At 39.9% G+C, this 27,077-nt stretch overlaps 1 protein-coding gene across 4 annotated transcripts in view; it reads right to left on the reverse strand.

Annotated features, from left to right (window-relative positions):
- Positions 1-27,077, reverse strand: part of RTTN (rotatin) — a 143,552-nt gene that overhangs the window by 31,249 nt on the left and 85,226 nt on the right. For all 4 annotated transcript variants that reach the window (XM_072152310.1, XM_072152311.1, XM_072152308.1 and 1 more), the window contains exons 29-38: positions 25,981-26,200; positions 25,320-25,448; positions 23,476-23,586; positions 22,026-22,184; positions 20,505-20,582; positions 15,969-16,152; positions 13,705-13,787; positions 7,197-7,278; positions 4,449-4,647; positions 750-840 (exon numbers count right to left, since the gene is read on the reverse strand). In XM_072152310.1, coding sequence (XP_072008411.1) covers positions 750-840; positions 4,449-4,647; positions 7,197-7,278; positions 13,705-13,787; positions 15,969-16,152; positions 20,505-20,582; positions 22,026-22,184; positions 23,476-23,586; positions 25,320-25,448; positions 25,981-26,200 — 1,336 coding nt within the window. The remainder of the gene's footprint in view (positions 1-749; positions 841-4,448; positions 4,648-7,196; positions 7,279-13,704; positions 13,788-15,968; positions 16,153-20,504; positions 20,583-22,025; positions 22,185-23,475; positions 23,587-25,319; positions 25,449-25,980; positions 26,201-27,077) is intronic.

The following is a 27,077-nucleotide window of genomic DNA, read 5'->3' on the forward strand; positions in this document are numbered from 1 at the left end:
ACCAAGCTCCAGGCTTCTCTGCAGTCCAAATGACTTTGGACTTTGTATACAAGATGGCGATGGCTGGTTCAAGCAACAGCATTATTATTTATTAATAAATTATTTTACTTGGTTCCCTTGGAAAGAATGGCTGGAGAATTATACAAGCTCTTATATCTCTTGAGTCACCCCTCCATCCTTATGGACTGTAAGCTCTTGTGAGCCAGGCCCTCACTCCAATTGTTCCATTTGACTGTTTGTATATTATTATACATGTATTATTATATTTGTATATGTCCCGGATGATTTGTAAAGTGATACACAATATGATGGCGCTATTTAAAGATTATATATTATTATACAGACTGAATGGAGAGAAGGTAGATGAAGGTCAAGGAGAGACATAATTGCATATGTGAAGAATCTCTGGTTTATAGGGAAGTGAAAATAGGCATCCTATGGAAATTATATAGCAATCCTTCCATTGCATATTAACAATTGAATAGGAGAGTCTCATTGTTCCACTTTTAACAACGGAAGAGATTTAGACCAGATTCAGGTAGTGAAGGGTAGATGGGGTCCTCAGTTTTTTGTAACCAACAGAACAACATACTAGATAATAACACATTTCTATCAGAAAACAGCTCAATAAAGGTAATTCCACTGATTCTAAATGAATACAGCCAAGTACCTAGCGAGCTGAAAAGTTCAACACAATTCCATTACATGGTGCTAACTGTATTAGCCCATGTGTGGGAAGGAAAACTGACCTGTGACTTTACATTTCTAGCACGACCTTCAGGGCTGAATGAAGTCTTGAGATCAGAAAAACATCTTTCTAGCACAGCTGGCTTTACGAGACTGGAAATGAGAGGACACAAAGGAAAATCAGGAGCTTTTTCTACATGGTCAGATTACATTACACAGCAGATGCAGCAAGGACACACTGAAATGTACAAGGGATGGCTGCCCTGGGCTCCATCATTTCAGCTATGCAGCTCTTACTCATGCAACACACACGTAATGACATATATACATTTGTGCTTCCATTAAACTTTAATCACATGAAGAAAAAAAGACAAAACAGGAACATGCAGCCATGAATAGTAGAGAATCTGTGTTTATAGAAAAATATTTTACAAATGGTTTATTCGATTGTATACAGATGTATATTTTCCAATACTGTACCTAGCACATGGATTCTACTTTATGCAGATGACTAGATAATTTTTGGTCAACATTTTAATGCAGTATTCTAAAACTTGAATTAATGGCTTAAATTTAGGATATGCCAGTAACATTAGATTGGTGGAGGTCCAACTTTCAGTACCTGCTTGATAAGCTATTTAAAGAAGACTTTTAGCTCTCACACCATTAAAGGGAACCTGGCACCAGGAGACCCATTTTTAGCACTCTTATAGTCCCCACAGAGCATAGTACATACACTGCCAAAGTGTTTTTGTATTAAAAATTGGTTTTACAGAAAAACAGATATGTTATATTGTATTTCATTAGCATCTGCTGTGTGACTAGGCAGTTGCCAAATGGGAGGAGCTGGAAAGGAGCAGTCCCCCCCCCACACCCTTGGGGAACAGCTTCTCCATGTGACCTTTTCAAATATATGAAAATACCCATCACTTGGCTTAGCGACGCCCCCTGCTCCTCTACAGCCAATCCCCTCTACGGTGTGGGGAGTTATTCATATATTTGAAAAGGTCACATGTGTCCCAAGGGTGGGGGGAAACTACTCCTTTCCAGCCCCTCCTATTGGGCAACTGCCTAGTCACACAGCAGATGCTAATGAAAGATACAATATAACATATTTTTTTTTCTTTAAAACCAATTTTTTATACAAAAACACTTTGGCAGTGGGGACTGGGGGAGTGCCAAAAATGGGTCTCCTGGTGACAGGTTCCCTTTAATACCTGCTGGTAAAGGGTTAAAAGTCCTCCCCATATCATCGAAAATGATCTGCTACTGAGGCTCTGTATCTTTAAAACAACTGTTTTTGGATATGCATATGAGTAGACACTGGGGCACAGTTACCTAGCCAGTCGCCGTAGTTCACAGAAAGTGCATTGTCCGGCGATAATGAACTGTGCCGCGATTCACTAAGATCGTTCGCCCGATATCCTGCATCGCTTCCCTGCTCAGGTACGCCAGAGTTCACCATCTTTTAAGTGGTGCATGTAAGTGCTAGGGCTTGCAACATAATTTGAAAGTTAAAACCCACACTCACTCCAAATCAGTCTGACGGCATGCCGCCTAATTTGTGTCACATGGAAGTGTGTGACACAACTCCAGCGCAGGCACCCATTAAATACCTGTGCAAGCCGTGTAATCCCTGAAAAAGGTGCAAAGTCAGGCGAAAGTGAGCAGTGCGACCCTTAGGGTACATTCACACCCGGTATGCCCGCCGTGCGGGCATACCGCCGTGTGCTGGAGAGGAGGAGGAGGAGAACCCCTCCTCCCTCCATAGAGAATAGCGGCGCATGGCCGCACACACGCCGAAAGATGGAGCATGCTCTATCTTTTTGCGGTGTGCGGCCCGGATCGGTGCTATAAATGTGTGGCACCGTATCTGCGCTATTGCCGTCTATGGGGACGTACATGCGGCCGCAAATTTGCGGCGGCATGTACGTCCCCGCAGACGGCCATGTGAATGTGCCCTTAGCAAATAAGCCCAAATGAGTCAATTCTGAAGAGAAGAGTCACAATTTCTCCAGGCTGAAAGTGAACCACATATCCTTCTATTCACTGACAGCTCAGTGTCTCTTCAGATCTCAGTCCGGCAGACAGGACGTCCTCTCCCTATCCTTACCAGAATGCAGTCCCTCGCACTGCATGGTGAGCGAGTAACTGCAGATCTCAGCACCATTTCACGCAACCCGCCTTGTGATGGGCGGAGTGAACATAGACAGAAAAGGTTTGGTAAGCAATTTTACTGGTGGGGGGAGACAGACTTAAGCTGAGACCCCTGCACTGCACTTTTCAGAAAAGGCACAGTGGAAAGGTGTGGGGGGGAGTGGGGTGAGTGAAGGTTATTGTCCTTATTGTTCAGGACAGGTTCCCCCTTTAAAGAGCTATTGTTGCTATTGCACCACGATCTTTACAATAACATGTACACTCTAAAATCACAAAAAAAAAAATTATAAAACAAAAAACAAAAAAACCCACATCATGCTCTGGTATGATGACCAGGCCACCGTGACAATACAAGCTGTTTAATAGCAGAAGGCAGGGGAGATGTTTGGTGCAGTGACATTTTGTCCACACAGATCTAAAGTCCCAAGGCAGTCATTAGACTATGGGATCGCGTGGCGTGACATTACATTAGTCACACTGTCACTGTGGCCTAGTTAGTGAGGTGACTGGTAGCAGGGGACAAGCAAAGAGAAAGGATATTGCAAACATTTTTATTCCATCCATGTGTTGCAGGTTGACACAGCTTCTGCTATATTTGGCAAGGCCATATATTAGGTTTACATGAAAATTTCCTGCAGGTAGTAAGGACACTGCTGACCCTTACTGTCCAATCAAGACAAAATAATCCCATGTACAGAAAACACTACTGAAGAGCCTGTAGTTGGAGTGAACTTCTATGGTATATCCTATAGAGCAGTGGTGGTGCATGGGTGCCAGACGTGGAAATCAGAGCCCTTGGTGTGCACGTGGGCCATTGCCTCAGCACCCAGTTCACCAGACAGGACTCAATGCATGATCCACACCAAGGCAGCCCAGAAGATACCACGATCGGTGCTATTTTAAAGGGACACACAGTACAGGAAGAGCGAGAAACTGCAGACCGTATCGGATTATTGGAGCTATTAAAGTTCCTGTTTTGAGCAGCACAGTTTTCACTATTTTGGGGGTCATAGAGGGAAGCTACAATGACAATCCAGATTTCCTTGAATGGAGGTGTGAATAATTAGCAGACAATGGATCAGAAGGGACTCCTGTGAAGTAGGCAGCATCATTTGCATAATTTTAAAAGAGGTTTTCATCAAAAACTAAGCGAGTAGAAGAAAAAAAAGAAGAACTGATGCTGTTCCAGGAGGCACATGACAACATGTGAGTGGGCTTGGTATAGAAGTGATGCATCCATGTAGTAGAAGTCTTTTAAATTGCCATGTTAGGAGTTTCCTATAACCAAGTGGGTTTTGGGTTGCTGTTTGGGTACTTGTTTCTAAAAGGGTTGCCATACAATTCATTTTTACATTCAGAAGACCTGAACACAGCAAGTATATATGAAATAGCTTATGCTTTATCAAGTAAAAATATATATATACACAAACACATACATACATAAATACATACATACACAAATATACACACCAACAACATCAAATAAACGTTTAACTTTAAATAAAGCAGTTTTATAGAAACAGAAACTTTACAAAAATGAGTTTTTCTTAATGAAAACTATTGAAAGCAATAATAAAATAAACAAACTAGCTCTTTCCTTGCACCTTATCAGATCTGTCAAGAGATGTCTGTCAGACAAGATGTTTCCTACATCTTCAGGATTCAGTACAAGCAAATTCTCCAATAAGCCACATACAGCTGACAAGAGAGATGGAGTGACTAAAGATCGCTGGTCAGGCATGCACACAGAAGTGCAAATCTCATCTGAGCTCAGAGATGCTGTTCTGGCTTTATTGTTTTGACCTGCAGTAAAATGACAAAGGGTAATCCGTATTATATTAAAACAAAGGCAAATGATTCCTATTCATGACACAGTAAACTCTGTTAGAAAATATTAGAAATTAGAAAATATCATAGGCTTGTTAGATAAAAACGCAACATTTCTATATGCTGAACACTAAATAATATTTCTACGTCAGCACAGGTATAAATGCCCCAATAAAAAAAAAAAAATATTTAATAAATAGAAATGTACAAAAAAAAAAAAAAAAACCCATCTGTGCTTCAACTTCATGAGAAAAAGAGTTTAGACCAGAATGGGTTTTTGATTTCCTCAAACTTCTTCTATTAAAAATAGTAAATAAAAAGAGAAATGGACAAAATAATTGGAGGAAGCAGGATTCAAGAAAGCGGATCCTCCTGACAACCACAATGTAAATAGTTATTAGGAAGTTGGACTTGATTGAAATTCTGCATGTTGTGTTTGGAGTCAAATGAGGCAGTAGTTAAAGGGGTATTCCTACGAAGACAATATTCTTATCCACTTAACGACCAGGTCCTTTTTTGTTTTTTATTTTCATTTTTCAATTCAAAAATCTATAACTTTTTTACTTTTACACGTAAGGAGCTCTGCGAGGGCTTGTTTTCTGCGCCATATTTGCGCCGGTTTCTTGTGGGCTTGGATTTTACGGCACGGCTTTCACTGTGTGCCCCAAATGAGAGGTGTATGTATTCTTTGAACCATCGGCGTGCCACCTAACTGACTTTTTGATGATTCCACCTGAGTGCAAGTGCTGTGGGGGGTATTTATGGGAGCTGTACACCATAGGGGGCATCTATACTGGTTGGGCCGGCTGGTCCAACTAGGAGTTTGTTGATATGTACTTGTACATGTTTTAAGCGATTTTAACTTGCTCATGTTTTTGTCAGGATAAGTTATTTGTCATATTTCTAATAAAGTGATATTTATTCATACAGTCTTGTTGCCTATTGACACTCATTTTTTTCTCTTTCACATTGATATTCATATTACTGTTTTGGCAACTTTTCACATTAGTTGTGCAGGGACCATTCTTCTATATACCCCAAATGACAGTTTTAATTTATTCTTTGGGTTGGTGCGACTTTTTCATACGTCGGTGTACGGAGCTGTGGGTGGTGTAACTTTTTGCAATTTCTGATGACATTTTCAGTGCTACCATTTTTCGGACTGTACAACCTTTTGATCAATTTTTATTGAATTTTGTTACATTTTTCAAAATGGCAAAAAAGTGCCATTTTCAACTTTGGTTGCTATTTTCCATAATGGGGTTAAATGCAGTGAAAAACCATTATTATATTTCGATAGATCAGACATTTTTGGACATGGCGATACCTAATGTGTTTATGATTTTTACTGTTCATTTATATCAGTTCTTGGGAAAGGGGGCGGATTTGAATTTTTAGGTTTATTACAATTTTTATTTTTACATTTTTTTCAATTTTTACAATTTTTTTTAGACCCCCCCCCCCCAGGGTACTTTTAACCCTAGGTTGTCTGATTGATGCTACCATATACTGCCAGACTACAGTATGACAGCATATGGGGATTTTCCTCCTCATTCATTACAATGTGCAAATCGCACATTGTAATGAAATGGTTAAAACAATGCACTATGCAGCAAAGACTTAACGTCAATGGAGAGGGCTCAGCCCGTGAGCCCTCTCCATGCACTTGCACCAGACGCATACCATACTATTAGGGCATGCGTCATTAAGGGGTTAAATATACACAGGATAACGAAATAACACATTCTGGTGGGACAGGGCATATACTTCTAATGAATAGCTTCTCTTGTCTGCACATTGCAGTGCTCTCCGCATCCAGCCCCTACCCTCTGCATTACAAGACCAGCTCAGACACAGACAATTCCTGACGGCAAGCAGCATTGCGCAGAGACTTCCTCTACAAGCGACAGATAAGAGAAGGTCTTTAACCAGGGCAGGGAGGCATGCTGTGTGTGTTATAGCTGAGATGTAGCAGAGCTGAAGTCATTGTGTGTTATATCCATCTCATGGATCTCATCATCTACGAGATGGGCTAAAACAGTAATAAAACTGTAAAGTAAGGAGGTTAATAATGAGCTTTATTGTGTAAAAATCACTAGGGGATTAAAATTTGAGAACCTTTTGTAAAACAAAACAAAATGCAGCTCCGTATTGTGTGAGACCTCCACATGGCTGTATGACCCCCATAAAACGCCACGGCAACCCACACAAATGACTCAGGTAGTGCAGCTCATCCAAGACGGCACATCAAAGAAGGTTTGCTGTGTCTGTCAGCGTTGTGTCCAGAGGCTTGAGGCGCTACCTGGAGACTGGCCAGTACACCAGGAGACGTTGAAGGGGCTGTAAGCGGGCAACAACCCATGAACTGGACCACCACCTTCACTTTGTGCAAGGAAGAACAGGAGGAGCACTGCCAGAGCCCTGCCAAAGGGTTAAAAAATCGACTCCAATTTACTTGGTTACTAAAGCCTTAAACTATAGATATAAATCCAGGAAAGTAAGAGGTCCAGTTACTACACACATACCTTGATCAGCAGCATTTTCTAAGATAGAAGAAGCACAGATTGGAACCATGCGGTCTGAACTGCTCGCAGATGACGAGAGAATCTGTAAACATAAAACAAGCTCAGAATGCAAAATGAAGTACCGTAACTAAACTTAAACTAAAGCCTCAGGGTGCAACAATCTTAAATGCAGAATGCCATATCATTAAAAGCAAACAGTCTCTAAGGGCCGGTGTATAACACTTGCATTCCTCTTCATACAGTAGTAACATTCAGCAAAAAAGGTAATGCCAAGATAAATGCCATTTTACTTCCATAGAGTTCTGTTTACCTTAAAATGTTCAGCTTCAGTCTGTAAAACTTAAATTTGTTGACCAACTATAAATTATACAAAGTCCTACTGAATGGAAAGAAATTGACAAATATTGTTGGTTTGAAAAATCAATCTCTCCTACAATGAAGTGCACCTTGGGCAATTTGGTTTCACACAATGCTGCTCTTAATGGAAAAAGCAAAAATGCACAGCTATCTACAGAATAGAGAAGAGTCCTTTCTGAAGATGTACATATTGCTTTAAGGCAATAAAGGGCAGAGCACAAAAGTGAGAGGGGCAGCAATGTGTTACATACAAATGAAAGGAACAAATGTCACTCACAGGGAAAAGAGAAAATCACATCTACCGTATGTCTAAGTATAGGAACCTCAGTATTTATCCATGAAAAGTACAAGCTGATCAATACAATAAAAATCATGCTGTAACTTTTAAATTGTGCCGGACTCAACTTTTTAAGTTTCATGAAATTCTGGAGGCTGAAATAATGGGAGTTATGATTGCCAATTACGGTAATTCGATCTTGAAGTTACCAACAATTATTATTTTTATTTGCAACTGGTGCCACATTTTAATGCCAATAATAGATCTTTATATATCGTCATGATATTCTGTTTAACAGATCATGGGGTACATATACAGACACAATAAGGCAGCACGGACCAATAACATGACCACATGAAACAATAGGACCTGGCAAGAGAGGACAAGTTATACATACATCTCATTAGGGTAGGCAGTCATTTATAGGGCTGTGGAAGCATAAAGTCAGTAAGTTATGACTTTGTTTTAACTCAGACTCCTGACCAAATACCAATAATTGGTAATAACAAATTCACTGTAGCTAAATGATAAAATAGTGTTTTTTCTCACCATAACATCATTCAGGCTACTTTGACAAAAAAAAAGGTAATCACTGCAATATTTCTTTATTGCAATGCATTAGAATGGCCAGTCTTACAATGACCTCCAGTCTTTTAGACCCAGCCTATAGCAGGCCTTAATAGGCTTTCATACTTGGCAGACCTGAACATGCATCCTAGTGCCATGGCAACTCTTTGGCACCCTGTGAGTGCGTCGCTGTGGTCGGAGGAGCGAACCCTCCATCTGCAGAAGTTCAATGGGTATTCCAGGAATCAGCAAAATTCATATATAAATGAGTCCTTAAAATATAAGCTTACCTGTAATTAGTTGTTATTTACAATATGCCCCTCTTAAAAATTTTTTTTTTTTTTAATGTAAAAAGTAAAATAAATTACAGAGTTTTGGCCCCCACAAACCAAAATAAATGAAATAAAAAGTCTGCTGCGCCAGCACAAGCAGGTTCTAGGGGCTCTGCTGCGGCAGCCCAATCTGGTCTAAGGGGTCTGCTGCGGCAGCCCAATGTGGTCTAAGGGGTCTGCTGCATCAGACCTAACCTGATCTAAAGGGTCTACTGTGGCAGCCCAAGCTTGATCTAAGGGGTCTACGGCGGCAGCCCAATGTGGTCTAAGGGGTCTGCTGTGCCAGCCTTAGCCTGGTCCAGAGGTCTGCTGCTTTATTGTGTAAATAGACGTCTATTAACACTGTATACGCAAATGAGTTATTTATTTGTATTTTCTAAAAATATTATACTCCTCGATGGCTTAAACTAATCCTCAAAATTGGTAAGAGGAGCAATATTACGGTTCTGGTAAAATGTTAATGTGACCTCTGGCTGGGAGGGGACTCTGTGCTGACACACAATGGAGGGGAGGCATTTCTTCCTGTGTCTAGAAAAACTTCCATTCAATTGATGAAACAAAAATAAAAAGTGTTCTCACTTCTACCTCTGTTTCTGCTCTAAACACTAGCACCTTTCTTCAGCAGAGCTTTCCTTTTCAGGCATGATCAGGCAGCCTCCTCCCATGTATCAGTGTTGATCACTACATTTTCGCCAATACAAATTCCATTTGCGGCTGGGTCACAGTTTAGGCTTTGCTGCAGTGGTGACCAGGCTAAAATGTCACATCACACTGCTGAAAACAAAAGGGGAGCAGCACCAGTGCTGGAAACAGGGAGCCCCCTCTACTGCCAGATCATAAAAAAAATGGACATGACATTTATTTTATTTGTAGTTCTGCTAAACAGATAGATAGAAACACATTATGTCTGTGCAGCTGATTAATTAACCATTTAACAAAGCCTGCTCGTGTACTGGCATGACTCGAGTTGAATCATTTCTTTCCTAATTTCATTTCTCATTTGAAGTTGTGTGTCCAACAACAGATTGCACTGTCACTGTGTCACAGCCTGGTGTCTGCTTATCTTCCTTGGCACGCTGATAAGGGCTGTGCAGTTATGGCTGCAGAAAGCTGCTGCTGACTGACAAACATGGACTTGTTTAAAATGCAGTTATATCCTCAAAAAAAAAAAGAAAGTGTAATCCCCCGCCTTTTGGGGTTTTCATACCTTATGTATAATATTTTCTAATAAAATATATAAAAGTACCGTATATATTCGAGCATAAGCCGACCTGAGCATAAGCCGAGGTCCCTAATTTTACCACAAAAACTGGGAAAACTGCAGAGTGCCCCCCTGAGTGTAATGTCCACAGCAGAGTGCCCCCCTGAGTGTAATGTCCACAGCAGAGTGCCCCCCTGAGTGTAATGTCCACAGCAGAGTGCCCCCCTGAGTGTAATGTCCACAGCAGAGTGCCCCCCTGAGTGTAATGTCCACAGCAGAGTGCCCCCCTGAGTGTAATGTCCACAGCAGAGTGCCCCCCTGAGTGTAATGTCCACAGCAGAGTGCCCCCCTGAGTGTAATGTCCACAGCAGAGTGCCCCCCTGAGTGTAATGTCCACAGCAGAGTGCCCCCCTGAGTGTAATGTCCACAGCAGAGTGCCCCCCTGAGTGTAATGTCCACAGCAGAGTGCCCCCCTGAGTGTAATGTCCACAGCAGAGTGCCCCCCTGAGTGTAATGTCCACAGCAGAGTGCCCCCCTGAGTGTAATGTCCACAGCAGAGTGCCCCCCTGAGTGTAATGTCCACAGCAGAGTGCCCCCCTGAGTGTAATGTCCACAGCAGAGTGCCCCCCTGAGTGTAATGTCCACAGCAGAGTGCCCCCCTGAGTGTAATGTCCACAGCAGAGTGCCCCCCTGAGTGTAATGTCCACAGCAGAGTGCCCCCCTGAGTGTAATGTCCACAGCAGAGTGCCCCCCTGAGTGTAATGTCCACAGCAGAGTGCCCCCCTGAGTGTAATGTCCACAGCAGAGTGCCCCCCTGAGTGTAATGTCCACAGCAGAGTGCCCCCCTGAGTGTAATGTCCACAGCAGAGTGCCCCCCTGAGTGTAATGTCCACAGCAGAGTGCCCCCCTGAGTGTAATGTCCACAGCAGAGTGCCCCCCTGAGTGTAATGTCCACAGCAGAGTGCCCCCCTGAGTGTAATGTCCACAGCAGAGTGCCCCCCTGAGTGTAATGTCCACAGCAGAGTGCCCCCCTGAGTGTAATGTCCACAGCAGAGTGCCCCCCTGAGTGTAATGTCCACAGCAGAGTGCCCCCCTGAGTGTAATGTCCACAGCAGAGTGCCCCCCTGAGTGTAATGTCCACAGCAGAGTGCCCCCCTGAGTGTAATGTCCACAGCAGAGTGCCCCCCTTAGTGTAATGTCCACAGCAGAGTGCCCCCCTTAGTGTAATGTCCACAGCAGAGTGCCCCCCTTAGTGTAATGTCCACAGCAGAGTGCCCCCCTTAGTGTAATGTCCACAGCAGAGTGCCCCCCTTAGTGTAATGTCCACAGCAGAGTGCCCCCCTTAGTGTAATGTCCACAGCAGAGTGCCCCCCTTAGTGTAATGTCCACAGCAGAGTGCCCCCCTTAGTGTAATGTCCACAGCAGAGTGCCCCCCTTAGTGTAATGTCCACAGCAGAGTGCCCCCCTTAGTGTAATGTCCACAGCAGAGTGCCCCCCTTAGTGTAATGTCCACAGCAGAGTGCCCCCCTTAGTGTAATGTCCACAGCAGAGTGCCCCCCTTAGTGTAATGTCCACAGCAGAGTGCCCCCCTTAGTGTAATGTCCACAGCAGAGTGCCCCCCTTAGTGTAATGTCCACAGCAGAGTGCCCCCCTTAGTGTAATGTCCACAGCAGAGTGCCCCCCTTAGTGTAATGTCCACAGCAGAGTGCCCCCCTTAGTGTAATGTCCACAGCAGAGTGCCCCCCTTAGTGTAATGTCCACAGCAGAGTGCCCCCCTTAGTGTAATGTCCACAGCAGAGTGCCCCCCTTAGTGTAATGTCCACATACTCCAGTATGTACGATCATAAAAAAAGAAATAGCATACTATAGTAGCTTACTATGAAACAGTAACAAATTCTGTACATCGCTAAAAAAGTTACACTTTTTAGAAACATTTCTTTGCTAAAAATATCAAATAAACACAATTATAACAAAACCCAGTGAATAGATTTATACTATTGCAAAACAAATGTACCAGTACACGTCAGGATTCAAAGGAAGGTAAACAAATATTAAAAGAACAAAAAAAAAAAAAAAAAAAAATCGAATTTCCAGACATTTATCAAAATTTCCACATTTATCCAAACTAACCAAGTGTGCCGAGTGAGCCCGATTCATCAAAACTGGCAGATTGTATTAATCTGGAACACCCTGCACTGCTTGGGAAGTGTGCTATTTTAACATAGGGCGTTCAACACTGTTCTGTGGAGTCTGTGTAATAAATAAGGCGCAAGGTCCGACTTTGCACCAGAGCGCCCCTTTAGGTGCAGTTGCAACATAAAACTGGCGCTTACGCTTCATAAATACATGTGCAAGTAGTTTGCACTTTTTTTTCAGTGCAAAGTCAGACAGAAAAATGGTGCAAACACTTTAATAAATGGGTTTCACCATAAATGAAGCCAGGCGGCCATGGTTTTTTCTTTCTTATGAATCCATTTTAAAAATCTTTCAGTTGTTCTGATTATAAGCAGCAGCAGTATATCTTGGATACTTGCATTTTGACTGGTGTATTTTGAGAAGATCTGTAAGGAAAACTGAATTGTATGGCCTCTAACAAATTTTATAAGAATAGAATATTTCTGTATAGAAGCTGAATAGAAGCTTTCCCTGTGTTACATTAGGGACAATAATTAATAATGGTCTCAGCAAAAGTAGAACATTTTTGGACTGTAATAAAATGCCCTGCAGCAGACCCCTTAAAATAATAATTTTAAAGGGAACCCTGTCACTACATTTTCATATACACAACAAGTGGTAGGGTCCTATAGAGCCCTATTAACTAAGTTACACACTTCTTTTAGCTAAAAATTGTTTCTCTTAAATCATCATAAAACAACTTTATAATATATTCCCTGGCATCAGAGAAGGTTTTTTCCTGTTCATCCAGCCCCACCCATCTATTCTTTCCCATGTCCATGCCTCTTCTCAGCAGGTCATGCAAGCAGGGTGACATCATCCAGGGTCCTTTAGCCTCCTAAGATCAGCAAACTGTACCCCCTGTATTTATCTGATCAAATTAAATCACATCAGCCTCTATGGACTTCAACTCTTCCTCATCCTTTAAGGAGTTCTACTTTTCCCCATCCTCCATGCAGGCATGCTGTGATCTCATTTAATTAGATACATACATAGGGTAGACATTGCAGATCTAACATGACCATGGATGATGTCATCCTGGTCGGATTACTTTAAGTGCCAAATGATGGAACAGAGCTCTCACTCAATGTTCCATACAGCAGGATATCAAAGCACTTACACCTGTCAAATAGGAACAAGGAGGCAGGGCAATGAAAGTCAATTTTAATGTGCATACTGTGAAATATAAGCATCAGGAGAGTTGCATATTAGTTTACAAACTGTCAAAGACTGAAAAAGTCTATTTTGGTGGGTTGATTCGCATTTTTAATATTTACCTCCAGCGCTCACCCCGGCTGTCCTCTTCTCTTCGTGTATTCCTCCCGGCTCCCAGGATCAAGATTATTTATATACATATGCACTTGAGTATAAGCAGTGTGGGGATTTTTCAGCACAATTATGCTGAAAAACTAGGCTTATACTCGAGTATATACCTATACGTATTTTAGGGACCATGCATAAAATACTGAAGACAAGCAATAACAAGTGGTTTTTCTAATGTCTTTTTTATGAAACGGTACAGTGCCTCTAACCACGGATTGCAAAAAATTATTTGAGAATAAAAAAAAATAATACAAGAAAGAACAACAGGTGACTTACTATTGTGCTCAATGTGGATTCTGACTCAGAGATGCTTGATATAATGGGAGCACTATTCCAAACATAAAGTGAATCTTCTGAGCCTGAAAGGAAGGCCATATGAACATCACATCAAAATACAGCCACAAATTATAGTAAAATGGGGTATGTATGGAGCAGCGGATACCAATCTGGCGCTTTAGTCCTTTTATATTTATTATTTAAAATTGCAACTATATTGTACTATGTCACATAAAAAACTTACATGGTATTCTATTTTTAATATATATTTTATATTCTTCTTATATATTGTATATATTTATAATATTTTTATTATAAGATGGACTTTTTAGCAAAGCCTGTGTTTTCTAGTCCAAAAGTCAGAAAGATCTAGCATCGTCAGACTCTTGGGACTTGGGATTTCCTGGAGATCGGGTGAAGAGCTAACAAAGCATTTCTCCTGATTTTCATGAGAGAGGCGCCTCTGCCATCCCAACTTGTAAAAAAACTGGACCTGTGGCAATTACATTGGGTTATTTGACAGTATCAAGTCACATGGGAGCAGGGCTCTGATTATACACTAGGAGCTGCCTCTGCACAGCAGCTACAGGTTGCAAGCAGCTGGGAGTTGCAGAAGAATGGGAGGACAGAGTTACAGAGGTAATAAAGAGCAGACTGTAGATGGGCCCAGGTCCAGAGTCTGCAGCAACCTCTTTAGATGTCGCTGTAGTTTTAAATGCTTCCGGACTAGCCCGGGACACTCAGAGACGCTAGGTAGAAGCGATTCGTTAGTGCTTTTCCCCTCTCCGCTCCTCACAGCATTGTGCTGAAGGAGCACAACGCACGGAGGAGCAGAGTCGGCACTGCCACCGGCTCCATAGACTCGGCGGTCACATGACCGCGGGGTCTAAAGGGGTTAAACAAAGCTGCTGGGTCTAATTAGACCCAGTACAGCTCTGATCGGAGTGCCCAGTCACAGGTGGCTATTTACCCTGTAACTGAGGCTCTTATAGATGCAGTTACAGTGGAAATATTTGTGAGAGAAATTAAAGTAAAATGTAAAAAAAAAAAAGTGAAAAATGCCCCCCAGGGGTCTTTTGTGACATATCAAATAATAACACGCACAAAAAAAAATATTAATATTCAGAAAAATAAAATGACATTCCGCATATAATAAAAAAATAGTCACCCCATTTACATCGAGATTATACATATTATATATCAAAACAACCTAAACAAAATAGGGAATTCATTAATAATAATTATTTTGAGTTAATTTGAAAATTGAAAAAAGTACCGCACTATGAATTATAAAAAAAAGTTTTTTTTCCCCACTTTTAACCCCAAATAAAAATGGAAAAAAAAAGTAAAAAAAACTTTTATTACCTTTTTAACTAGCTCTATGTGTCCTGATAAAACAAGGTAGCATGCAAAAAAAAAAAGCCATTGCCCTACACCAATGCATACAAAAATTCGCTAAAAAGACTTTTCAGTCCTAAGGGGTTAATATAGAGAGTTGATGTTATATATGCATGTATATATTTATGTATATGTGTGTATGGGGAGCTGAGGAGATGTAGGGGGTTTAGAGCTAAAAAAAAAAAAAAGCATGTGTGTGGAGGGATGTCTAATGTAGTAGACATGCAGATATAGCAGAGCTATCTGTGTGCATGTTACAGAGCCATTTGTCCAGGAACAATTGCACAGATGTTTGTGTGACAAACAGGAAATTTTATTTGGTGCCAAATAAAATTTTTCCTTTTTTTGATGTCCAAATCTGGGATGTGTCTTAGAGCTTGAAAAATACAGACTATATTTTTTACAGCGAGTGTCAACAACTATAGTACACTACACAATTGCATATTTTGGGGCTATATGTTCAGCATGTATGTCAGGAGGTTTACCAGCATGTGATATGTGATGAATACATGTGCGGTCATACTGCTGAAGGCTTTGATAGTGAACTTCCCAGAATTTCCAGAACAGGATTACACTGCTGGCTTTGAAGGGGATCCTTTTCATTCTAGAAATCAGTGGTGGTCTAAGATCAGAGGCTACACTAAGGTGACAATACCCATGACGGACGAGAAGATAGTGTCCACTAGATATCACCTTCAAAGAAACAGAACTTTCCTCTAACAAAATACAAGTAAAAGCTGAGCGGCTTCAGAATAACATTAATTCCCAGTTACACGATGCTTAGAGTCCCTTTAGATCTGATTATATACATTATAAAAGTTCTTTAAAACTATTTGCATAAGGATAAATAGTTTACCAATACTTACAATTTGTATTTTCTTGCGTTTTATATTGCTCCATGGAATTATCAAAGTCAAAAGTAAAACAGTCAAGATAGCAGTTCTTAGCCATATGGCTCACATGTTCATAGAAGTGGTAGTCTCTCAAAAGGGCTTTAATTTCAGGTTGTCCTGTTGGATGTATTTCTGACTCTTCGTGTATGCTAGGATCCTGGAAAATAGAGGAAACCAAAACACTTCAATCACATTACAAAGAGGTTAAATTCTAACAGCATGTCAAAAACACTGGAGTATAACTTGCTTGGAGTCTGTAGATGACACTTGGACTTGTAACAAAGACAAGAAGGCAATAAATTTACTGTAAACTGATATGTAAAAACGTCTCTGATCTGAAGAGATGTGAAGAGGGTGCGGGCTGCTGCGGGACTGTAGCCTGTGCTGGACCTTGTATAAAACTACCCTACCAATGCTATGCTGCCGGGGTAGAAATAAGATCACATGCTGCCACAGATAGCACAAGCATACGTCTCCCCCATGTTTATTTTTTGTTTTTTTTAAATGGCAAAAAAAATTATTTGTGTTACCATAATCTTAATATTGATCCCAACCCTAACGAAAAAAATAATTTGCTGAAAATTATTGATACGAGATAAGACCTTTTTGTAACGGAAAAAGATTGGAGGAATAGAGGGGGTTATACAGTACTCTGCAAGACACATATATATATATATATATATATACACACACACACACAGTATATATAGAAAGTATATATTTGTACACATTGAAAGCCTCAGTAATCTCCATGAAAATTGTGTTCATTGGGGCTGTCATCATTTCTATATGCTGTTTTATAATGGTGAACAATCAAAAACGTTGGGCCTGCTTTAAATTCCCATTCATTCCTGTTATGCCTTACTGAGTGCTGCCAAAAATAACGTTCGCGATATAATTAAGAATTAGATAACACAAGTTCTGCTACTTTACGTGCTGTACAAATGCAGACTAAGCGATCTCTATTGCAAGGAAATGTAAATCAAGAAAGTGAAAAAGCAGGAACTTTGCATAGTTATTAAGAGAAATATCAACATAAGCAGTTTTTGTGCTTGACTGCTAAAAGACAAACATTGAATCACTAGATCTGTGTAATTGAAGCTTAAGAAAAAGAACGGTCTATGAAGGAGACCTGCTTATTAACAACGATGACTTTTCGGATGTGGAGAAGCAAACATTTTAAGGCTATAGAATAAATTATTTGGAAACAAAAAAATAAATGAAATAATAAAATAGAGAAACAACACTGAAGTTCAATGGGCTCTCTGGCTATATATATCTGCTTGGAAAGAGAAATTTACAGACAATTATTCTGCTGGCAAACAATATTAGTGCCACTTGTTCTGGTGGCCTTCCACTGACTATCAATGAAAATAAAGAGTAATTTAAATGATCAAGATATGCGGTGCTATGTCACCTGACACTGATGACATGGTGGAAGTGATTGCTGAGGGTCACATCGGGAGGACATCTACCACACCATTCCATCAGTGTCAGTCAAAAGACAACCATTTTAAATGCTATGGACAACTTCACATTTAGAATTTTTTTTTCTTGCCCCTTTTTATTCAAAATGAATGGATATCTACAAATCAAATCCAAGCATGGATAAAGCAGAGATCCAGGCACTGTGACTGGCAATCTTCTTATATTTGTTATTAGTTTTATGAAGTCCATGAGGCAGAGAGTTTAACGCTAAAGGCTACTTTCCCTGCCCTAGAACGCCCTCTTTACTGTAACTGATGGTCCTCCAACCATTGATCTGATCTCCTGAAGTCTGGTGAATGAGGTGTTTAGAGGCAGGGAGAGTTTGACTTCGGTGTTAAACTCTCTGCCTCCCTGACTTTATACGTCTAACTTACATCTCGGTAGATTTTCTTGATGATGTCTTTACACTGAGGCATGAAAGAAACAAGATCTAGAAGTTGTTCAACTGCTTGACAATATACTGTTAGTGGTTTATTTGTAAAATTTGCTCATTTGCTAAATTCTAAAAGCCTTTAAAAAAAAAAAAACAGGGCATAAAAAGAGCAGATCCTGATTTACAATCCTTGATCCTAGTGGTAGATGACCCTTGGGCCTTTTTCCACAGTCCCGCTGCTACTAACTACATTCAAAAATAAATGTATTAATGGTTAATAAGACATTTCATTGTTAAACTAGTTAAGAAAATTTTGTAGAGTACGTCTAAATAGTACAGAAATAGACTAACTACTGTACTTTGTCAATATATACATTATATGTATAACAGTCAATAGATATCCAATACAAGTATAGCAAATATAAAAGAATATATCCCTTCCAAACATCACTCAACCACCCTAACCCACACACAGGTTTCCCACCAAGAAAAAGTAAAGTATCACATTAAAAAAGCTACATTGTATCTATGAATAACTTGAATAAAGAAGTTTAAAAAAACATCTAGAAATCACATTTAGGATGTGTTATTGGTAGGGATAGTAAACAGTGGTTGCTCATTTAATTAGTTCTCCATTTATTATTTCTGTGCGGTCAAAGGACCCCCATAAAAGTAAAAGAACAGTGGCCCCTTCAATTTTTTTTTATCAACAATGGGTGCCAGGTCTAGCATTGTAGCTCGCCATCTGTCACAAGAGCTAAATCTTTGAGTTACCAGCCAACATTAACATTTGATCATTCTCAAATCTTATGGCCATGACTGTACAGCTGCCCCTAGACACAACCCTGTAACTTCTGACTTGGGGTCGGGTGCCCGCCATCTTGGATTTCTGTGCGACAGCCGTGCTGCTGAGATTTCTGTCTCTCTGCTCTGAGCCTGTAGCCCCGCTCCCTGCATGGAGCTCACACTGATCACTTCCTACCAGGAGATTGTCAGCAGAGAAAGAGGCTGCAAACTACAAACTATAAGCAAATAAGTCATTCGGGGGAGCCAGGCATATAAGGAAGGGGGAGGCAGGCAAATATCTGTAAGATGTAGCAGTGCTCACAGTGTAAAAGTCTGTCAGCCTCTGTGTAATCTCATGCATCTCTTATATGTCTCATCTCTCTCTATGTGTCAGTGTGTTAGTACAATGTCAGAACCCAGATGAAACTGTATATACACCTGTACCCTGATAATGTAATCCCATTGTCACCCCACAGAACTAAATGGATAATAATGTGTCCGATTACAGAGTCCCCACACACACCCTTTAATTTTGCATTGAGCAGCCTAGGGAATGATAGGGCCTAAACAGCTACAACACCGAGTAACATTGAAAAGTAAGGGTTAAAATGATCTTTATTGTGTAATCATCAATATTGGATTGAAATGTGAGAATTTTCTTTGGTGGGAAAACCCCTTTAATGTTTACTTCCGGTGGATAGAAATCTGCCTATTGTCTTGTGATGCACGAGCGTTAGTATCACGGAGAGTAATGATAGTAATGGCTTGTGCACATGCCTGTCTATCACATGACCATGGACAGATTCCTATCCCCTGGAAGTAACATAGAAGCAGAGATCTAAAAAAAAAACCCATGAGGAATTAATACAGAAAGTATATTGGAAAACTGTATAACTTTTCTTTGCTCAAACCATATCAATTATTTGTTGAAAGTGGACAATCCCTTTAACTCTTTGATCTCTGAAGTGATTAGACTATGAAGGGACTGTCTGCAAAGTCATCAAGGGACTTTCTAGGTTTGGAAAAAGTTAATCACGTGCCTGCTTGACTCTGGATGCTTTCAGATACACTGCTAACTGCTTGAAAAAAAGCAGAATCAAGGAACAGAGATGCTGCTTTACTTAATGAAGTATATAACAAAGATTTAGATTATCAACTGCTCTATACATTTTTTAAAATAAAAACATGTTTCAAAAGGTTCAGAGAATATAGCACTGGTTTATAGCTGTATTCACCCATAATGCTACTGGGTAGCTCTCACCAGGGTGAATAAGGCAGTACGTTTTTAGAAGCTGTGCTGCTGTATTTTGATAGCAATTAACTTTAATATTTATGTAAATGAAGTGAAAGGGCTCAAGGGGGCATCAATAGAGCCCCTCTTGTCTCAAGGGCACCGGCTCTCTTTCCCATCCCTCCTGTATGTTATATACAGTTCTCATAACTGCATATATAACATACCCTATTGTTAATTATTGTAATTACAGAACCACTTAAAAAAAAAATAATATTAAAATCTAATGGGAAATAAACTGCATATTTTTCAGATTTTTCTTAGTGCTTAATCCATGCTTTTTTCGGCCTTTCTAGGCTGCAAAATACCAAACTGTCTGCAGTTTTGTACTTTATTTTAACTTATCTGCTGGAAGAGCAAAGAAAGGGCAGTAATTTGATGTTACATTAATATACTAAGAGAAAAGTCAAAACAAAGTTTGAGGCAAAGAAATTTGTGTCACAGCATAATTACACATGTTACAATAAGTGTGAGTATCATTATTATCATGCGGGCAATAATTATGTTTTTTATTCTACAAGGGAATCATGAAACGGAATTGCGGATTTTCTGGACATAAATTGCTACTAACCTGAGAAGTTGATTCTTTAGAATCTTCTGCATTCTCTGACATTTGGATAACAAGCATGTTTTGCAGAATAAATGCAGCCTGCAAACAAAGAAAAAAATAAGATCTCAATACTGCCATCTAGCTGATACTGCATACAAGTGCAGTCAAAAAAAGGAATGAAATTGAAATCAATTGTCTCCGATGAATACATTGCACTGCTTATTCATGTAGTCCATAGCATTCTAACAGACTGAGTAATAAAAGACTGACACTGTTCTAACAACACTGGCAGAAAATACAGCTACAGATCTGCTTCTGAATATGTAACCAAGGCATGCATTACATGGACAACATGAGCAAATGAGAACAGAGCAATGTTTTGTGTACCCCTGGAGGTGACATGTGAAAAAATGCTCTGCTCTCTTGATATGTCTGGTTAAGTAAAAACCCTATAGCAAAACCATGACACAAAACACTGGCACGATGCAAACATAAAATAATAACCAAATATATTACAGCTTGTGGTTCAGTGTGTGTACTTATGGTACTGAGAAGTCTAGTGGAACTTTCTAACTCTAAAATATTTTGGCAAGTACACAGAGCATGGTTTGGGATAACCTAGTATTACGCCATTACTTTGTTAGAAGTACCAGTAAGACATGATTGGAAACAGCACAGTTGAGTGTGCTAGTAAGGTCCACACAGAAGTTAATTTTAGGTATTGCTAGTTTATTTTAAGATGACGAGTTTCGGAGGTGGACCACCACTTTCATCAGATCCTTGGGGAATCGAGGAGCTGATGTCATGTGTAGACATAATGTCATGTCCGCACACGGAATCAGCGCCTTGATTCCCAAAGGTTCTGACAAAGGAGGAGGACCGTCCGCCAAACACAGTACATTTAAAAAAAAAAAATAATACACATTACATCAGCGCCTTGATAAGCAAAGGATCGGAAAAAGTAGGTTTTCCAAAATGCGTGATCTTTAAATAAACTAATGATGCCTAAAATTAACTACTCTGTGGACCCTACTAACATTCTCAACTATCCCCTGGTGCCGTTTCCAGTCACATCTAACTGGTACCCTCACCACTGAAGAAACAGAGCACATTTCGGTTGACCGTTGAGCAGCCGTTTCATGGGATATTTCTAAGGCTACCATACAAGAATCCATAAGAGCGCACTGACTTGATTTAATCTTCCCTACTAGCCTTGTTAGTAGTGAACAGTGTGCGACCATAACCTTTATCAGATGGATTTGTTTAATATGGTCTGTAATGTCTAAAAATTATCCTTCTTGGTCCAAGCGCCAAAAAGCATTTTGTAATAAATCTGTACAAAAATTGACTGCAAGTGAAAATCTCTGGTATCTGATGTACAGAAACCTGCAAAAGAAACGGATCAATATAACCTGAACATTCCAGCATTTCAGCTTTCCATGTACTCTATTAGCTCTAAACCTGCATTTTATCTCTGTCCTAGTAAACATGAAAATTTGATGAGATGAAGTTGTAAATGTTAGGCAAAAAAAAAAGACTCACCTCTCTACGCACCATACTACATTCATACTGGTCAACAAAGATACTCAGCACTGTTCCCCATAAGCCTCCAGAAATGTTCTGACAGCTGTCAGACAGGATGACACAGCCTTCCTTAATGGATGTCAGTGCTGATCCAATAGCCAGGCTCGTAAACCTCACCTAGAAATAAGACAAAGAATTTTAACTGCTTACAATACTGTATTGCATGTAAAAAAAATAAAATAAAACATCAAATACACAAGATACACAGTAGTTGTCACAACAAGTTATCCTCGATCCAAAAGATAAAGGATAACTAGCTGATTTGTAGGGTTCTTAATGGATGATGATGGATCACGAGAATGGGAGTCTGTTGTACCACAATTGAATGGAGCAGCAGCCTGGACATGTGTACCGCTGCTCCATTCACTGCACATTCCGTCTCGTGTGACCACATGTGACTTGTTGCGCTAATCATTCTCATCAGACACCACCGTTCAGCAAGTTATCCCCTATTCCCAAAGGAGCAGTATTCACACTGACTGCTGACTTTTCAGAGGCACCACCGTCCTCTGTATAAAAAAAAAAACCCAGTACAACCCCTGACTACAATAAAAGTAAAATCCCCTTGTCCATCCTGAACCCTACACAGTAAGTAACATAAGTGTCCCCAATTATCACATTATATATTGTCCTATACATGAAACAAATAGACTTTAATCAAAGCAGCACTTTAATGCTTCATATAGTTCTTCTTCAAAATCTTTTCACTGAGTGGATGATACCTTTAAGTTTATTAAACTATTTAATAGCAAGAAATTTAAAGCAGATGCTCACTGTAGCTGATCCTCCGTGAAAGGTCAGAAACAAGTCAATGACATTTAATTACCAAGTAAATTAAAGATACATTCTATATTCTGTACGGAGGGTTCCCTGGAGCATTGCAGAGAAGAGCAGCACACACATCACAGGCCCATCACATCATTTATTTAAGGACAGAGCAGCACAACTGCAGATAACACGATGAATGTAATGTGCTTAAATATATTACCCCTAAGTTACTCGTACAAGATCCTACCAGCAGTGCTATCTATGTACTAGGATCTGTGCATGTGAGGAATTAAGGAATGTTATCATTTTTATTCTTCATTATTAAAAGGTGACAAATAAAATGCTCAATATACTTCATCCTAATTTAAAATGATAAAACATAACATAGCTAGCTGGGATGTCTTACAATACTCCTTTATTAAATAATTTATTGATGTGAATCTATAGATCTGACTTATTAAATAAGAGACATCTGAAAGAAAAAGAATATAGCAACAGCAAAAAAATAAATAAAAATCTAGTACTATAATAGCAAATACAGAACATAACTTATTTATAAGTTCTTACAATACTTCTTTCCATTTAAGATAAAAACAAGGTCAAGAAATTGTTTACTTCAAAGGTTATAATGTGTACTTACCTCTGGGTCTCTATCTACCCACAAAGGTATCAACCACTCTAAGCCCAGCCTTGGTATGACTTGCTCTTCGCTACCATGATCATAAGGTAAAGACCAAAGGTCAATCCAGTCCTGCATAGAGATATAACAAAAGATATTGTCCATCCACCTTGTACTTTTAGAAAACTTCTAGCATCTAGGGAAAGTGCTGCCAAAATATAAACATTTTTAAAAATATTTGTTCTAGAAAAATAAGGCAGCCTGTAACTCCATTGCTGTACACTTGGGCAGTACACTGTGTTTTATAATGATGTCAAACTAGAAGGGCTTGTCTTCTTATTAATAATTATGCAGTGCCATTTTGTTGTTCCCTGCAAAGTGGTTATGTTGTCGAGGAAAGCAGAAGATGGACCTACTTCCACTGTAAAGTATAACTTAACTCACCAGTCGCGTCTTGCAGGACTCTGCCCCAGAAACACCTTCCCTGACGCCTCCATATGATGACACCCAATACATTACGTGCACCCCCAACTTAACATGGCCCATACACAGCTTTTACCTATGCCCAATCCTTGATACCTGCAACTCTCAACTCTGATAATGATGGCCTAGACCAGTGATGGTGAACCTTTTGGAGACAAAGTGCCCAAGCTACAACCAAAACCCACTTATATGTCTCGAAGTGCCAACATGACAATTTAAGCAGTAAGTTATTGGAACCTGCTGTATCACAGGTTTTAATTGAATCGACGTCCTGAGTTCACCAATACAATTGAAAGATGATGGAGAAATTTGGATCATAGCTTCCTGCCAGGGTCCCCTGAAGAGGAAGGATCAGGTATCCCAGAGCAGGAGCTCCAACGATAATCCATCTCTATCCACACCTTCCCGCTCCTCCTGTAGTCCTGGCACTCAAGGATGTTGCTTTAAAATAGCACAGAGCTTGGCACATCCTGGGCTGTATTGGATCACAGGGGAAAGCCTTGAGTCCTATCTAGCAAACTCTAAATTGGGGTGAAGGCCTGGGTGCCCACAGAAAGAGCTCCGAGTGCCACCTCTGGCACCCGTGCCAAAGGTTCGCCACCACTGGCCTAGACAAAGGATGGCCAATCAATGCAATGGTCTATGGATATACCACTAACCATAAAAAAATAAATAGTCTCATTAAGAAAACTCCTGTCCATATTAGAGCATATGGATATTTTTCTTGGAAGATCCCCACTCTCTACCAACAGGGATTCCATCAAGGTCTCAGATCACAGACTTCATTATTTTTAGCACAAGAAATTCAGGTTCATGATGCTTCTGTTCTACCAAGACGTACATAAAATGTATGTCTCCGGCACCTGCTGCACTAGTGAACTTCATGTGACCCAGTAAAGACACATTACGTAGAAATAGATTTTAAAACGTGTGTACTAAGACAATATTTAGTGGGAAAAAAAGAAAACAAATCCAAAGAAATAAGGAACAAAACAAAGCTAAAGTACGCCATAAGGAGGAATTAATTGGTATTTTGCTTCAGTGCCTCAAAGGAGATACAGTTTCAAACAGCCATCTGCACATAATCTGATAGGTAGAAAAGAGATTTCAAAGGATGAATATATTTTTGTAAACCAAGCCATTGAACCATTGTTGTCAACAAATATTCCTTTTTAGCACACGGAACAAAAACATTTTCCACATTTGGAATTGCAGTTTAAAGGAACAGCATATCTCAGTATGGATTCCACCTTAAAAGATAAAAATTCTGCAGCAATTCATGCCTTCACAAAATGACATAGAACAAACATGAAAATCCATTCTTGACACTTCACAGATATAATTCTTAGCACACATCCCAAAGAGCATGATTCCTCTCTTACCATATTCTTGGCTTCAGCTGTCATCTCATGGGACAAGTGAAGCAAGCACAAGACCGTGCTCTTAGTGACACCTTTCCCCATATAGGAAAGAGCATTTCCTCCCCATTCCACATAAAAGGATGAGATGATCTGATAACAGAGGAAAACAATTTCATGGTAAATGGAGCAGTACTGCTGTAAACTCTATTTCTAAGTATACTCTATAGCAATGCCGGGCAATGAGGTCTTTAGTATGGGAAGAATCATTTGACTAGAAGTTTAAGTTAATAAGTATTACAGCATGATCTAAGGGAATTCTCACATCATGGAGAGCCCCTCTGAAAAAACTAAATCTAAAGCCATCACTACTTTGTGTGGAGGCGTTGATGTGTTGACTAACCAGGGTTTAGGTCTCATTTTCATACAAGGAAAAATTGATCAGCCACAATGACAAGAGTGCGATAAGAGGACTTCACAAAGTACTGGGTCATGTTTACTAACCATTGCTGCTTATGGACTCCTTTGTTGTGCCTTCTGTTAAAACATTTTTTTTTTTTTTTTTTTTTAACTTTGAGAGGTCCATACTGTTTATATGTACTATTATGTGTGCGTGTTGCAGAGTTCTGTTATTAAGTGGTCACAAATAATGGATCATGTATAAATATTTTGTCTGAAATGTTACCTCGAGAAGACTGGTCAGGGCCTTCACACAGATTGTCATTGGTTCAGTCGATGGACCATGTAAGCTCCAACCTGGCATTGATGTCACATGCACCATTCCTTTCAGAGTTCTTGCCAATGATGGAAGTCCATAAAAATGGGGAGCATCTGATACTTTCAAACAGTGAATCAACTGTAAGGACAGCTGCGTTCGGAAGGATGCAGCAAGAGCCAAACACTTCCTGGAAAGAAAATGTGACTATAATAACACAATAGAGGTCCCTCTTTATTCACAGCAAAATGTTAGATACAACATGTACAGACAATAACAATATCTCAAAAGAGCAGGAGCATGGGATATCGGCTTGGATTAGCATAAAGAGAAATAGAGAGCAAGAGATGATAGAAACCAGGAAGAAAAAAAATAAAAAGAAGATCCATTATTTGTAATAGGCACAACTTGTACCTGTACTTTATTAATACACATCTATAACTGCCCTTTTTTTGTGGAGGTCACACAACATTTATCTATGTATACAGACGATCCCCGGGTTATGTACAAGATGGGTTCTGCAGGTTTGTTCTTAAATTGAATTTGTACGTAAGTCGGAATTGTATACTTTAGAATTGTAGCTCCAGGCCAAATTTTTTGGGTCTCAATCCCTATTGGATTTTAAAAATGTTGGATTGTCATAAGAACCAGGATTAACAGTAAATGCTAATTGCAGACACCTCTGATTAATGTACTTTAGCCCAGGCTACAATAATCTGCTGTAACAGTTAATTGCCAAAATCCAGAGGTCCGTTTGTAACTAGGGGTCGTCTGTAAGTCGGGTGTTCTTAAGTAGGGGACCGCCTATATACACACATCATCTTACAGAAAATATCCACCACAAGTCATATGAACAGGGAAGAGTAACTTTTTGCAGGAGAAATATAAGAGAATGATGTTGTGTAAGGACTAACACAATGAATGGGAAAAAAGAAACATTGAGTGATATATATTTTAATGACGAGAGGAGTTAAATCATCTTCTGGGGAGCTCCTCTCCGCGATCCATGATAGACCAGACCTTCATGCACTTCATGTTGGACACAGACATATTCTGTTCGAGCCAAG

The sequence above is a fragment of the Engystomops pustulosus genome, chromosome 5, assembly GCF_040894005.1.
Source record: "Engystomops pustulosus chromosome 5, aEngPut4.maternal, whole genome shotgun sequence".
NCBI classification, from domain to species: domain Eukaryota; kingdom Metazoa; phylum Chordata; class Amphibia; order Anura; family Leptodactylidae; genus Engystomops; species Engystomops pustulosus.